Consider the following 14,087-nt stretch of genomic DNA (forward strand, 5'->3'; position numbering starts at 1 on the left):
CTGTTCATCAGATTAATAAATCACATACTGTAATGTTTTATAATGATGATTTTGCTTTTGTTATGAAACCTAGTGTGCTGCCTACTGAGGCTCCAGACACAGATGCGTCATTTAGACCAGATTCATTCACATCATTGATGCATTCTTTATGAAGAAGTTAACCGCATAATATAGCATGAACATGCACTGAATTCAAGACTTGATTCAACTTTACTGTCGTTTTACAGAGTGCAATACAAAGCCAATGGAATACATCAAGCAAATAGCCAGTGTAAATATGTATAAAAAAGTACTCTAAAACATGGTCAAAAAATCATATGTTTTTTCTTTTTAGCTCAGATGAGCATCTGATGGATTCGTAGCATCTTCCTGTTCGGTCGTGTGGACGCAGATCATGCACCGGTAAGAATTCAGTCGCCAGGTTACATTAATGAATGAATAAATAAATATTTGACTAATTATGTATAGATAGGTAAATAGAAAAAAAAATATTTAGATAATTGATTTGTATTTATATTTTATATATATATATTATATAAATACTAACATTTAAATAAATATATATATATATAAATAAATGAAACATTTTTGCATTTAGCAGAGATTTAATAATTTAATATAATATTTATTTATATATATATATAAATGTAAAAAATGTATTTATAAATTATTTTTTAAATATAATTAAGTAACTAAATATATACACTTTTAAATGTATACGTTTACATATTTATATTTAAATGTTATTTATGGAGTCATGTGCAATCAGGAGTTTCACCCTGAAAAGGTTTATTTTGTAAAAATAAAAAAAGACAATCTAAATGCACGCGATCTGCTTATTTCATGACTGCTTGCCAGATAAATGATTAAATGGATATGAAATGCATCTGTCTTGGTTTAGATCGGCCTAAAACTGATGTTTTCTCAAAGAAGGCATTTAGAGGAGGAGTGTTGTGGGTATAAACGCACCTTGGTTTCAGCCGAATAGAAGTCAGAACATGTTTGTTCCAAATACTTCATGATGGTGCAAACATAAAACTCGTTGTTGCGTAAACAGACTCATTTGTTAACAAAGTCTGGTAGTCACCGGAGCGATTTGAGACTAACTAGCAAAAAAAAACACCCACTTCAGAAAATGATGTGAAGTATTACTGAACAATGTAAAACTTTCTGTAATTTGTATTTTTGTATTTTAAAATCTATAAACATCCAATGCAACTGAGTCATGCGCATATATTGCAACACATGGCTGTGTGTGTTGCCACATGACTCTGGTGATGTATATTAGCTGGTATAATAGACTGTGTGTGTAAACGAGGCGTTCAGAACAGAGCCGTATTGTTAACACTGACTATTGTGAGCAGCAGTGACAAGCATCTTTATCTCTGCATTATGAAGTTGTTTAACATGAAATCAGAATTAACTATTCCTGGTCTTATAAGCTGTAGTTATTTGCTCAACTTTCTATTTTCAGCTCTCTTGTTTTGAAACACCTCCCATATTTTTCCATGGAGAATATAAATTGCTGACCCACTTTTGTTGAATATCCTGTTTCACTCTGAAATACAGGCTTTCTGCTGGTCTTAAAAGTATGTTTCTAATGCCTAAAAAGGTCTTAAATCAAAGCAGAAGGTTGTGGCATTAAATGTTGCATGCACTGCAAAAAAAAAAAAAAAAAAACTTCCTCAATATTTTTGTCTTATTTTCCAATACAAATATCTAAACATCCTTGAATCAGGACACATTTGGTTGTGATGTAAAATTAACACATGAAGTCTTGTTTTCTGAGAAATTAAACAAAAGTAAGTCGGTTTATGCTTAAAACAAGAACACAACTTGATTTCCCTCTGAATTTAGTTGATTTTTCTCAGCACATTGACTGATATCATAAGCTCACTTCATTTAGATCAATTTCTCAGAAAACAAGACTTCTTATCTTATGTCATTTTGCTTCTCAAGTAACCAATCTTAAGATATTTGCACTGGAAAACAAGACAAAAATACCAAAGAAGAGCTTCAGAAGGCACAGTAAACGTTATTTCCATATTCTAGTGGTTGGAAGCAGAACTATTTTTTGAAATATGAATTCAAAAGTTATGGAGATCTATTGGAAGTTGTATTTTCAAACTTTAAGACATTTACAATTTAGAGACCATACTGATGTATTGTGTTCCATTCCATTTATTCCTTCCATTTCCTTTATTTGGTCTTAAAAAGCCTCAAATTGACCTTCATAAAACCTGCAGAAACTTTGGAATTATGCAATGCGTTTTTATCTCGTCTGCCGAATTATTTGCATTGTCATGACATCATCAGATCCAACCGCAGGAGAGAGAGAGAGAATAAAAGATCTGAAGTATGATCTTAAATATGCTTACAAAATGACAGAAAACTCAAGTTAAACCACAAAAACATTTGCTGATGTGAAGATGAGCGGGCCGTGTGATGTTCATTCTGTGCCGCCAGCAGCTGAACACACAGCGGTTGACGGTTCAGATGTCCGTGTTCCTCCCTGCACCAGTTCCTGTCTGAGCCTGTAAAACTCTCTCTCTTCCTCTGACAGGAAAGGCCTCATTTCCTGAGGCTGATCTGAATCAGTGTCACAGAGGGAAACGTTCAGTTATCAGTGCTTTCAGACACACTACTGAATGTGTATTTCAGAGCACACTTACGTGCATGATTCACAGACACATTCAGACTAACAAAAACGTGAGTGAACAGGACAGGACAACCTTGGTAATGCTATAGATGTTTAGATATGGGTACCTTCCCATGGTATGTGTATATAGTAATTGTTCAATATGTGTCATAGAATATACTAGTGCTATTATACTGATATGCTAATACTTATATAAATGTTCTTATCATTCAGCGTGATGGTGTATGATTATGATAATCATCCAGCGTGATGGTGTATCAATATGATAATCATCCAATGTTGTGGTGTATGAATATGGAATTTGTCCAGTGTGATGGTGTATGAATTAAACTTGTGCCGGTATTCGGTAATGCGATATATTGCGGTGATTAATATGCACGATATTGTTATCGTGGGCACTTCTAAATACCGTGAATAAATATACATTACAAATTATTTAGAATTTGGAATGCATTTTAAGAATATTATTCCCATCAGCTGCTTAAAATGCACAACACCGCTGTATGCTGCTTGAAAGAGCGCATGCGCTCTGATGTGTACAACCACGCATGGGAAGCACATGGAGGAACACGTGAGAGACGCGCTGAATGAAAGCACATTCACTCTCTGACAGCAGATGGCGCTAAATGCAGCCCTTACCCTGTAAACAAAAATAATCTTAAATAACCATTCAGATTTGTGTTTTCCCTATGGTGTTTATTACAGAGCCAACTACTGAAATATTTAGACTTAATAGGCTATTTATCTTCAAACAATCATTTATAAATATAAAAGCATGATCAATTAACCGCAACAGGAAAATTAGATACCGGCATATCCCTAGTATGAATTTGGAATTTGTCCAGTGTGATGGTGTATGAATTTGATAATCATCTAGCGTGATGGTGTATGAATATGATGATCATCCAGTGTGATGGTGTATGAATATGATAATCATCCAGCGTGATGGTGTTTATGATAATCATCCAGCGTGATGGTGTATGAATATGATAATCATCCAGTGTTGTGGTGTATGAATATGATAATCATCCAGTGTTGTGGTGTATGAATATGATAATTGTCCAGCGTGATGGTGTATGAATATGATAATCATCCAGTTTGATGGTTTATAAATATGATAATCGTCCAGCGTGATGGGGCATGAATATGATAATCGTCCAGCGTGATAGGGTATGAATATGATAGTCATCTAGCGTGATGGTATATGAATATGATAATCATCCAGCATAATGGGGTATGAATTAGGGCTGCACGATGTGTCGTTTAAGCATCGATATCGCGATGTATGAATCCACGATAGTCACATCGCAGGATGTGCGATGTAGGCTGTCGTAGTTGATCTGTTATTCATTAACTGCACGGGCCAGCTGCTCCCCGGCCCTTGACGAATGTGATTCGCGGAGAGCGCACTAGAGAGAGCGAGCGAGAGAGAGAGCGAACGCAAGAGAGCACGAGACAGAGAGAGAAAGAGAGCGAGAGAGAGAGCGCGCGCGCGCAAGAGAGAAAGAGAGAGAGAGACAGAGGGAGAGGGAGAGAAAGCGCTTCAAACAACACGAGCGCTGTCTTGCTCTCTCTCCCTTGCGCATATTAATCAATTGACACGATGGTGTCGATGTTTAAATCATTTAAAATGAGAATGTAAATCTGCTCACCCCATTTTTGTTTGTAAGAAAAAATTAGATTAGATTTCATATCGCAATATATATCGCAGAAAAATAAAATATCGCAATGTAATTTTTTCCCAGTATCGTGCAGCCCTAGTATGAATATAATAATCATCCAGCGTGATAGTGTATGAATATGATAATCGTCCAGCGTGATGGTGTATGAATATGATAATCATCCAGTGTGATGGTGTATGAATATGATAATCGTCCAGCGTGATGGTGTATGAATATGATAATCATCCAGTGTGATGGTGTATGAATATGATAATCATCCAGTGTGATGGTGTATGAATATGATAATCATCCAGTGTGATGGTGTATGAATATGATAATCATCCAGTGTGATGGTGTATGAATATGATAATCATCCAGTGTGATGGTGTATGAATATGATAATCATCCAGTGTGATGGTGTATGAATATGATAATCATCCAGTGTGATGGTGTATGAATATGATAAACATCCAGCGTGATGGTGTATGAATATGATAATCATCCAGCGTGATGGTGTATGAATATGATAATCATCCAGTGTGATGGTGTATGAATATGATAATAATCCAGTGTGATGGTGTATGAATATGATAATCATCCAGTATGATGGTGTATGAATATGATGATCATCCAGTGTGATGGTTTATGAATATGATGATCATCCAGTGTGATGGTGTATGAATATGATACTCATCCAGCATGATGGGGTATGAATATGATAATTGTCCAGCGTGATGGTGTATGAATATGATAATCATCCAGTGTGATGGTGTATGAATATGATAATCATCCAGTGTGATGGTGTATGAATATGATAATGGTCCAGTGTGATGGTGTATGAATATGATAATCATCCAGCGTGATGGTGTATGAATATGATAATCATCCAGTGTGATGGTGTATGAATATGATAATCATCCAGTGTGATGGTGTATGAATATGATAATCATCCAGTGTGATGGTGTATGAATATGATAATCATCCAGTGTGATGGTGTATGAATATGATAATCATCCAGTGTGATGGTGTATGAATATGTTAATCATCCAGCGTGATGGTGTATGAATATGATAATCATCCAGTGTGATGGTGTATGAATATGTTAATCATCCAGCGTGATGGTGTATGAATATGATAATCATCCAGTGTGATGGTGTATGAATATGTTAATCATCCAGTGTGATGGTGTATGAATATGATAATCATCCAAGCGTGATGGTGTATGAATAAGTTAATAAATTAATATGAAAGTATAAGGATATGCTCATCATTAGTATAATGGAATATGATAATCATTCTGTATGTATTTATTAGTTCTGTAAAAATCTATATACAGAGGTTTATTTGTTTCCTCTATTTGTTGTCTTTATAATTTTAGTTGTGTCTTTTAGTTTAATTTATTACTGTCAGTGACTCTTTCTGGTTGAATGTTATGATTAAAAATGTCTTAATCCAGGGTGCATGTGTGTGTGTGTCACTCAGACGTCTGGAGCTTTAGTGTGCGTCTCGTATGACATGCCGTCTTTTTGTGTAATGTAATACAAACAAACGAGAGTCGTGTGATTGTGGAGGGTTTACTGACATTCACTAAACAGCAGGAAACACTTCTAACTGCTTCTCGGCAGTTTTCCCATCATCCTTTAGTGTGTGCCAGGGATGTTTCTGTGTGTGTATATGTGTGTGTGTGATGTCATGTGACCTGTCTGAGCACATTGTCTGTTAGTTATGCAAGTGTTCCAGCCGCTCCAGCCCATAGTCTGATAGTTGAGAGTATGCGAGAGATCCTGCATGTTTGCCAAACTCCTGCTGGTGCATTCTGGGATGCTCCAGTCTGGCTGTCTGCAGTTGCACATATACTGTTAATTTGCACTATAAATATCATTCAGCATCTGAGACAGCGCTGCTGTAATATCATGTGATTATGGAATGGCTCTCATATTCTGACCTGATTTTATTTTTTTAAAGCACACACACAAACACATTCATCTTAATGTTGAATAAATATCAGTGCATTTATGTACCTCCTTATGTTGTAATAATAAAGATGACATGCAAACTAAAGTATGACAGGAGAAATTACTGTACTGTATCTCTAGAGAGAAACATTTAACTAAATACTATTATTAGTATATTACATATTTATTATATTTTTACAAGTTTATTTTAATGTTTGATACACAATTACAGTTTTTGTTGATATTTTGAATAAGATTTTTTATTTTTTTATATGCTGTTATTTTATACGTTCCTGGTTTATTTAAATCTCTACTGTATATCGTTTTTATTTATTTGTTTTAATTTATAAAATTTTTAGTTATGTTATTATTTCAAGTTAAACAAAATTAACATTAAAAAATTAAATTAAATGAAAACGTCTACTTTACGTTAACGTTTATTTCAAGTGACGATTTTTATGGCTGTAGTTTTAGTTAACTATAATTACTGATTTATACTTGACCTGTTGTCTTCATTGTTTAATGTATGTTTGAATAAATCTGTCATGAAAACAAGTTTTTATTACAGCCACCATTTAAATTTTGTATGCAATCTAAAATTCATGTATTCCACTCAGTTTTTTTGGGGTGTTGATTAGTAAATACATTTAATTAATTAATTAATTATTAAAAAAGTTTTTGTCTAAATGAAATCTTTAGTATTGGTTTCGGTGTTTCAGTAAAAAAATCATTTTAGTGCATCACTATTTTACAAATATTTCGAGAAATTGTAGTTGTTGTGAGGTGGTTGCTTAGACTGATCTAAATGGTTGCTAGGTGGTTTCTTCCTGTCTGGCATAAAAATAGTCTCTGTGATCATCTGATTTCTGTGTGTCTAAGCAATTTCTGTTTCATGGTGCATCAGGTGAAAACGGTGCATCTGTGTTGGATGGCCGGGCGGTAGGGTCAGAGACGGTCAGGCAGGATGAATTCTCTCCCGTCGATGGACAGACACATCCAGCAAACCAACGACCGCCTCCACTGCATAAAACAGGTGAAGGAAACACATCTCTACAGACCGAAACCTTAAAACACCTGTAGGATCTCCTTTCTCTCGTTGGCCAGTTAAAGGTGGCAGAGAATGCATTGGCACAATATTTTAGATCATTCTCTGATGTCCCCAGTGTGTATATGTGAAGCTTTATCTCAAAATATCTCACATATCATTTTTTATAGCTTGTTGAAATTGCCACTTTTAGGTTATGAGCCAAAACGTGCTGTTATTTGTGATTTTCCCCTTTAAATGAAAATGAGCTAATGCTCCCGCCTTCTTTTTTTCAGACGAGTGCGGAGCTCAGCGTTGCCTGCGGTTTTCCCGCGGATTTAAGCGACCCCAGTAATGTGATATTTAGCCCCTAAAATGTGAATTTTACCAGGGTTATCCTACCAAAAACATGTATTTTTACCCCACTGGAATGCGGGGGATCCCCTTTAAAACGTGATTGGGCTAGTTTTGAGAAGCAACTGGGCAGGTTTTGTTGTGAAATGCTCGCGGGCAAAACCGGTCTTATGGTTTAACTGGTGGTGACCGTGTTACTGACCTCACACATTGCTTCCAAATGCCATTTTTAACTACCACCCTCCTATTCATGATCATTCTGGTAGCACAAGAAAGTCGGCATAAGTGAAAACAGGCAGAGACAATGGTTGCTTTAGCAACATCAGCCTTACAGAGAGCCAAGAAACTCTTTTGGAAAACAAAATATGATGCGCGATGCTTACTTTGTCTGGAGTCTGGATGTTTGCGCACGAAGTGTTGGTATCGATCCCTCTTTCAGAAGCAATCTTTGCACAACTCCAGTGCTGAACTCACCCTCGTTTCTGAGGCAGTCCGGTGTAAAATGTTAGCACAAATATAACATCCCAACACAACACTTGTAATGGCTCTTTGGCGCTTACAATGTATCTCCAGCAGTTACAGCAAGAGAACAGTAATGATGTACTGCTGCTTCTCACTCGGGGTGGGGTTTATGCTAATAGGGCAGAGAGCGTCACAAATGGGCGGGGCTTTCACCGATTATGTCATCAAAGTAGTGAGTAACCTGGAACCGCTCGTTTGAGAGACTGTTTATGAAAATGAATGGGTGGATTTTTACCATTATAGGCTGGTTGTTTTCACACACTGTGGCCACACAACTGTGTTCAAACACCTTTAATGGATTTATGACGCCCCCTACAGGACAACTGGAGTGCAGTCGGGCTCTGGTTGAACTATTAGACTTTCAGGATTGTAGTTCAGTGATGAATATCTTGGGGCCATTCACACATTCAAACCTCAAATCCATAAACTCACATAAACTGAAGTGGTTCATCATATGAACTTTGTTTATGTTCAGCACCTGCAAAATCCAGCAAACTTCCGGACGGCGGCGACGGAGCTGTTGGACTGGTGCGGAGATCCACGAGCGTTTCAGCGGCCCTTTGAGCAAAGCCTGATGGGATGCCTAACGGTGAGGTCTCTTAACCAATCAGCAGTCAGCTTTCATCTGCTGTTAATAATATGAACAATCAGCTGTACCGACTTAAACATTTACCTTGTGTGAAGATTACCATCGGTTTCCAATCACATAACATTAAATATTCTATTCTATATTCTATTCTATTTTTACAGGTTTATTATACTATATTACAATTTAATAAATGTTGTTTTTTATTCTGTTCTGCTCTTTTCTATTGTAAACTATTCTACTCTTCTGTTCAATTGTGCTTCAATCTTTAAAAAAATTTCTGTAGTGTATTCTTTTTTTCCCTTCTATTCTGTTCAGCTCTGATTCTTATCATTGATTCTGTTCTACTTTTTCTGTTCTATTCTGCTCTAATTTATTCTATTCATATTGTGCTTTGATCTATACCATTTTATTCTCTTCTATTCTGCTCGAATTTGTCGTTTGTATTTCATTCTACTCTGCTCTATTCTACTCTTCTGTTCTGTTGTGCTTTTATTGTATTTTATCTCATTCTGTTCTGCTGTCTTCTATTATAATCTACTCTATTATGCTTTAATTAGTTCCATTCTACATCACATTTATTCTATTCATTCTATTTAATTTTATTCTGCTCTCTTTTATTGCAATTGAATCTGTGCTCCATTTTTTCCTATACATTTTTTTAATGGTTCTGCTTTGTGATATTGTAATCTGTTTAATTCTACTTTCCTACTTTAATATACTCTGTTCAGTTCAGTTTATATTATGTTTCTACAGCAGAGAAAGAGCTTGCTCTTGCGTGCAGATCTGAGCTGCAATTAAGGAGAATGTAGGAAAAGGGCTAAACCAAACCTCTCTCAGATGTTTAATTAGGTGCTTTAGACACACATGATGTGTGTTAGACTGTAATTAAGACACAGATATGAACGTCTGTGCTTCAGGCCTCAGGGTGTGGTGCTGTTTAACATGGGTCGACTCCTGACGAGGGTTTGCAAATCAGGACAGAGATTTTGAAGCATGCACGCATGAATGCTGAGATTTCAGTGGTGTTTGAATATTATCTGTGTGTCAGGTGGTGAGTCGTGTCGCCGGTCAGCAGGGTTTCGATATGGATCTGGGCTATCGGCTGCTGGCCGTTTGTTCTGCACACAGGGACAAATTCACCCCCAAATCAGCAGGTGAGACCCCGTCGTCCTCTGTGAGTGTCTCAGCTGCCGTATTCACCTCCAAAATGTGACATTAGAGTCCATATGAGCTGAAAAGGTGCTTTTGGACCTGCTGCTCAACTGGGAGAAACTGAGAAGAACGATGATGTAACAAATATAATATAATTTTTTTTCATATGGGTCAGCATTTTTGTATGTAAAACAGAATCACTTGAATAGATGACAAATGCTGCCTTGAAGCTTTTGTGATTTAAACGAAGATGCAAATGAACCTTCTCAGATCGTTTACCACCTCTAACATTGCTACTTGTATGTAATTTAAAGATAAACTCTAATTGAGTGTGGTGATCTCACACACACACACACACACGTTTGTTTTTGTGTAAAGTGTGTTCATCCCATAGGTGTAATGGTTTTTATTCTGTACAAACTGTATATTCTATGGCCCTACACCAACCCTACACCTAACCCTAACCCTCACAGAAATCTTTGTACATTTTTACTTTCTCAAAAAAACTCATTCTGTATGATTTATAAGTGTTTTGAAACATGGGGACATGGGTTATGTTCTCATAAGTCACCCTCTCCTTGTAATACCTGTGTCATACCCATGTCATTATACAGAGATGTGTCCTGATATGACACAAAAACAAGAGCACACACACACACACAGTGTGTAATTTGGTCCAGGTGTCTCTCAGGGTAGAAACTGATAGTTAAACTTTGGCTTTTCCTAAATAGAAAATGACACAGACTTCAGTGATTGAAGCTGACAGCACTCTCTAGTGTGTGTGTGTGTGTGTGTGTGTGCATGTGTGTATTCCTTATGACATAAAAAATAAACTATCTTTTGATCTTTTTGGGGGTTCACTGTATTATGAAAACGTAACTTTCAGAGCTCAAATCTTTCTCCCCATAACCAGTTAATCAGAGAGATTTAGAGAGAAAACAAATCAGCTCCAGGACTTCAGGGAAAAGCATCAAGTGATATGACCCATATATCAAACACGACCCATTTAATGTGTGTTTGTGTTTGTGTAGCGTTGCTGTCCTCGTGGTGTGAGGATCTGGGTCGACTTCTGCTGCTGCGTCATCAGAAAAGCAGACAAGCCGATCCATCATTGGGCAAGAACCCACTGCAGGACAACATCAACAACATGAAACCAGCTCTGTCACATGGGTCAGTGTCACACACACACACACACACACACACTCTCTCTCTCTCTCTCTCTGTCTCTCTCTCACACACACACACTCACTCTCTCTCTCTCACTCACACACACACACACACACACTCTCTCTCTCTCTCTCTGTCTCTCTCTCACACACACACACTCACTCTCTCTCTCTCACTCACACACACACACACACACACTCTCTCTCTCTCACTCACACACACACACACACACACACACACACACACACATCGACACACTGCTGCACATGTTGACTGTTTACATCCATTTGTAATCTCCATAGTGATGCATCGTTTCAATATGACTCCGTCTCCTGGCAACAAAACACCAATCAGCCGCCGGGCTCTGTTTCCGTGGTGACCACCGTATGGGGTGTGACCAATACATCACAGAGTCAGGTGAGAGTGTATTAAACACTGTTTAGAGCACATGCTGCTGTTTGAGTGCATGTCATAACGTGTGTGTGTGTGTGTGTGTGTGTGTGTGTGTTTAGGTGTTGGGGAACCCCATAGTGAACCCAAACAGCCATATGAACCCTATGACAGGAGGTAATGGAGGTATGAACCCGGGACAGTTTACTGGACACCAGCAGTATTCCTCCAAGACCAGTCCAAACCAGGCCTACATGCAGCCGGGGATGTGCGGGAGATCCAGTTACCCAGGAGGAGGAGGAGGATTTGGAAACAGGTCAGTTTGTTTCTTCATCAGGTTTGTAGAAATGTAGCATTGCATCAGTGTCTCATCAATGGGTGCTCTGCAGTGAATGGGTGCCGTCAGAATGAGAGTCTGATAAAAACATCACAATAATCCACAGCACTCCAGTCCATCAGTGAACATCTGGAGAAGACAAAAGATGAAACACATCCAGCATTAAGATGTTTTTAACTCAAATAATCCATAATAACACTTCCTCCAGTGAACAAGTGTTCTGGTCTGAATCAGGAGAGAAATCTGCACAGATCAAGCAGCGTTTAAACAGATCTAAACTAATCTGTGAGAGACAACAGCAGATGCACTTGTTCACTGGAGGAAGTGTTATTATGGATTATTTGAGTTAAAATCATCTTAATGCTGGATTTGTTTCATCTTTTGTCTTCTCCAGATGTTCACTGATGGACTGGAGTGCTGTGGATTATTGTGATGTTTTTATCAGACTCTCATTCTGACGGCACCCATTCACTGCAGAGCATCCATTGATGAGACACTGATTTGCGGTCCCTGCAGATCATGTAATAATCACAACAAACTTGCCTTTAAGTTTTGTCTTCAGAACAATTTGAAGAAACATTTTTAAGAGACGTTTTTATTCTTAAATTAAACATGAGAAGAAAACAGCAATTTTTTACTTTTTAACTCTTTCTTTTTTGTGCAGTTATGGGGGCGGTCCTAACCACGCTGGTGGGATGGGCCTGCCTTCGCAGACACGCCCCCCTTCTGACTTCAGCCAACCAGCGGCCGCCGCTGCCGCTGCTGCTGTGGCTGCTGCCGCTGCTACGGCGACCGCTACAGCCACGGCAACGGTTGCCGCGCTACAGGAGACACAACACAAGGACATGAACCAATACGGCGCGGTGAGGGAGCATCTGTAATGGATAAATGATCATTTCTAATTGAAACGATGAGTTTGAACAAAGCGTTTTTGTTTGTTTGTGCTCTAGATGTGTTCCTCCTTTCAAATGGGACCAAACCAGGCTTACAGCACTCAGTTTGTGAATCAGCCCGGCCCCCAGGGGCCCCCTGCCCACCCTGGGGTCATGACCATAGGGCAGCCTCGGGGTCAGACGGGGTCATACGGGGGTCAGAGGACAGTGCATGGGGTGAAGAGACCATATCCTGGAGAGGTGAGAAATCAGCATCTCAGATGTCAAATACAGTACTGGATGAAATGCATTAGAAGGTTACCTTGAAAAAGATTACTGTAATTTAATTACAGTTACTTCTGATAACTTATGTATACATTTAAATTAAATGCTGTATTGACTAAAGATCAATGCTATATAAAACAATAGTGTATTTAACATTTAAAATGTAACATCTAATGGTAAAATGTATTTAGAAAGTAATTAGCAGTAAGTAATGCAATACATTTTAGTTAGTAATTAATTGTTTTTTTAGAGTAGCTTACCCAACACTGGTCGAATATACAGTTGATTTTAATTTTCTCTACACTTTGCAATATTTAAAATATGCACGGTATGTTTGTACACTGATTTTTCTGAAAATATGCAAAATATAGGCATAATATTAAATCTGCATATATTTGCATATTAGTGTAGCCCAAAAAAGTTTCTTTATGCTTGTTATTGCATTGTATGTATGAAAAGTGCTATATTAATATTATCTATTTACATGTTTTATTAATAAATTTGATCTTTTTGCCGAATTATTTAAGAACTTAAATTATTTACAAATATTTTTATTTATAACTTAGAGAGACCAAGTCCATCCAGAGTATGTTTTAGAATTTTTGTTAAAAATTGAAAAAATCTTCCCATTGTTTTTTATGTTGCATCCTGTTTTTTTTGTTTTGTTTTTTGTTTTTTACATGAAATAACCTTTGATGCTCATTAAAGAATAAAATAAACAAACACGATGAAATGGCCCATTAAGTGGCAAAAAAAATTCCAAAAATCTTTCACCCCGCCAATATCGCAAAATTAGGCCTCTGTACCAATTATAGAACATAATTTAAATAATGTAAGGTTATATAAAATCGAGTTATTTTGGGTGTTTAACAAAGGCAGTTTGATGTGAGCTGTGTGTGTTTGTGATGTTTTTATCTTTAGTGGTGATGCACCTGACCCCCATAAACCAGACTCTCTGTTTGGCTGTTCTTGTATCTGTTTGAGATTTGAGTGAAGGTGTTTGTTTTTCTCCAGGTGAGCTACGGGTCGCAGTATGGTCCAAACAGTCTGTTTTCCTCTCAGCAGGGTCAGTATCCGAACCCTGCCCCCAGCAGAGGCCTCTCCTCACCTCAGAGACAGT

General features: G+C 37.5%; 1 protein-coding gene across 2 annotated transcripts in view; it reads left to right on the forward strand.

Moving 5' to 3' along the window:
* Positions 1 to 14,087, forward strand: part of LOC132121736 (zinc finger MIZ domain-containing protein 1-like) — a 44,298-nt gene that overhangs the window by 15,769 nt on the left and 14,442 nt on the right. For both annotated transcript variants that reach the window (XM_059531468.1, XM_059531467.1), the window contains exons 2-11: positions 335 to 402; positions 7,180 to 7,308; positions 8,651 to 8,764; positions 9,813 to 9,918; positions 10,948 to 11,086; positions 11,386 to 11,500; positions 11,596 to 11,789; positions 12,475 to 12,673; positions 12,761 to 12,943; positions 13,982 to 14,087. The exon at positions 13,982 to 14,087 is cut by the window's right edge and continues 20 nt beyond it. In XM_059531468.1, the coding sequence (XP_059387451.1) occupies positions 7,240 to 7,308; positions 8,651 to 8,764; positions 9,813 to 9,918; positions 10,948 to 11,086; positions 11,386 to 11,500; positions 11,596 to 11,789; positions 12,475 to 12,673; positions 12,761 to 12,943; positions 13,982 to 14,087 (1,225 nt within the window). In that variant the 5' untranslated portion in view covers positions 335 to 402; positions 7,180 to 7,239. The remainder of the gene's footprint in view (positions 1 to 334; positions 403 to 7,179; positions 7,309 to 8,650; positions 8,765 to 9,812; positions 9,919 to 10,947; positions 11,087 to 11,385; positions 11,501 to 11,595; positions 11,790 to 12,474; positions 12,674 to 12,760; positions 12,944 to 13,981) is intronic.

Source organism: Carassius carassius, chromosome 39, assembly GCF_963082965.1.
Source record: "Carassius carassius chromosome 39, fCarCar2.1, whole genome shotgun sequence".
Lineage (NCBI taxonomy): Eukaryota > Metazoa > Chordata > Actinopteri > Cypriniformes > Cyprinidae > Carassius > Carassius carassius.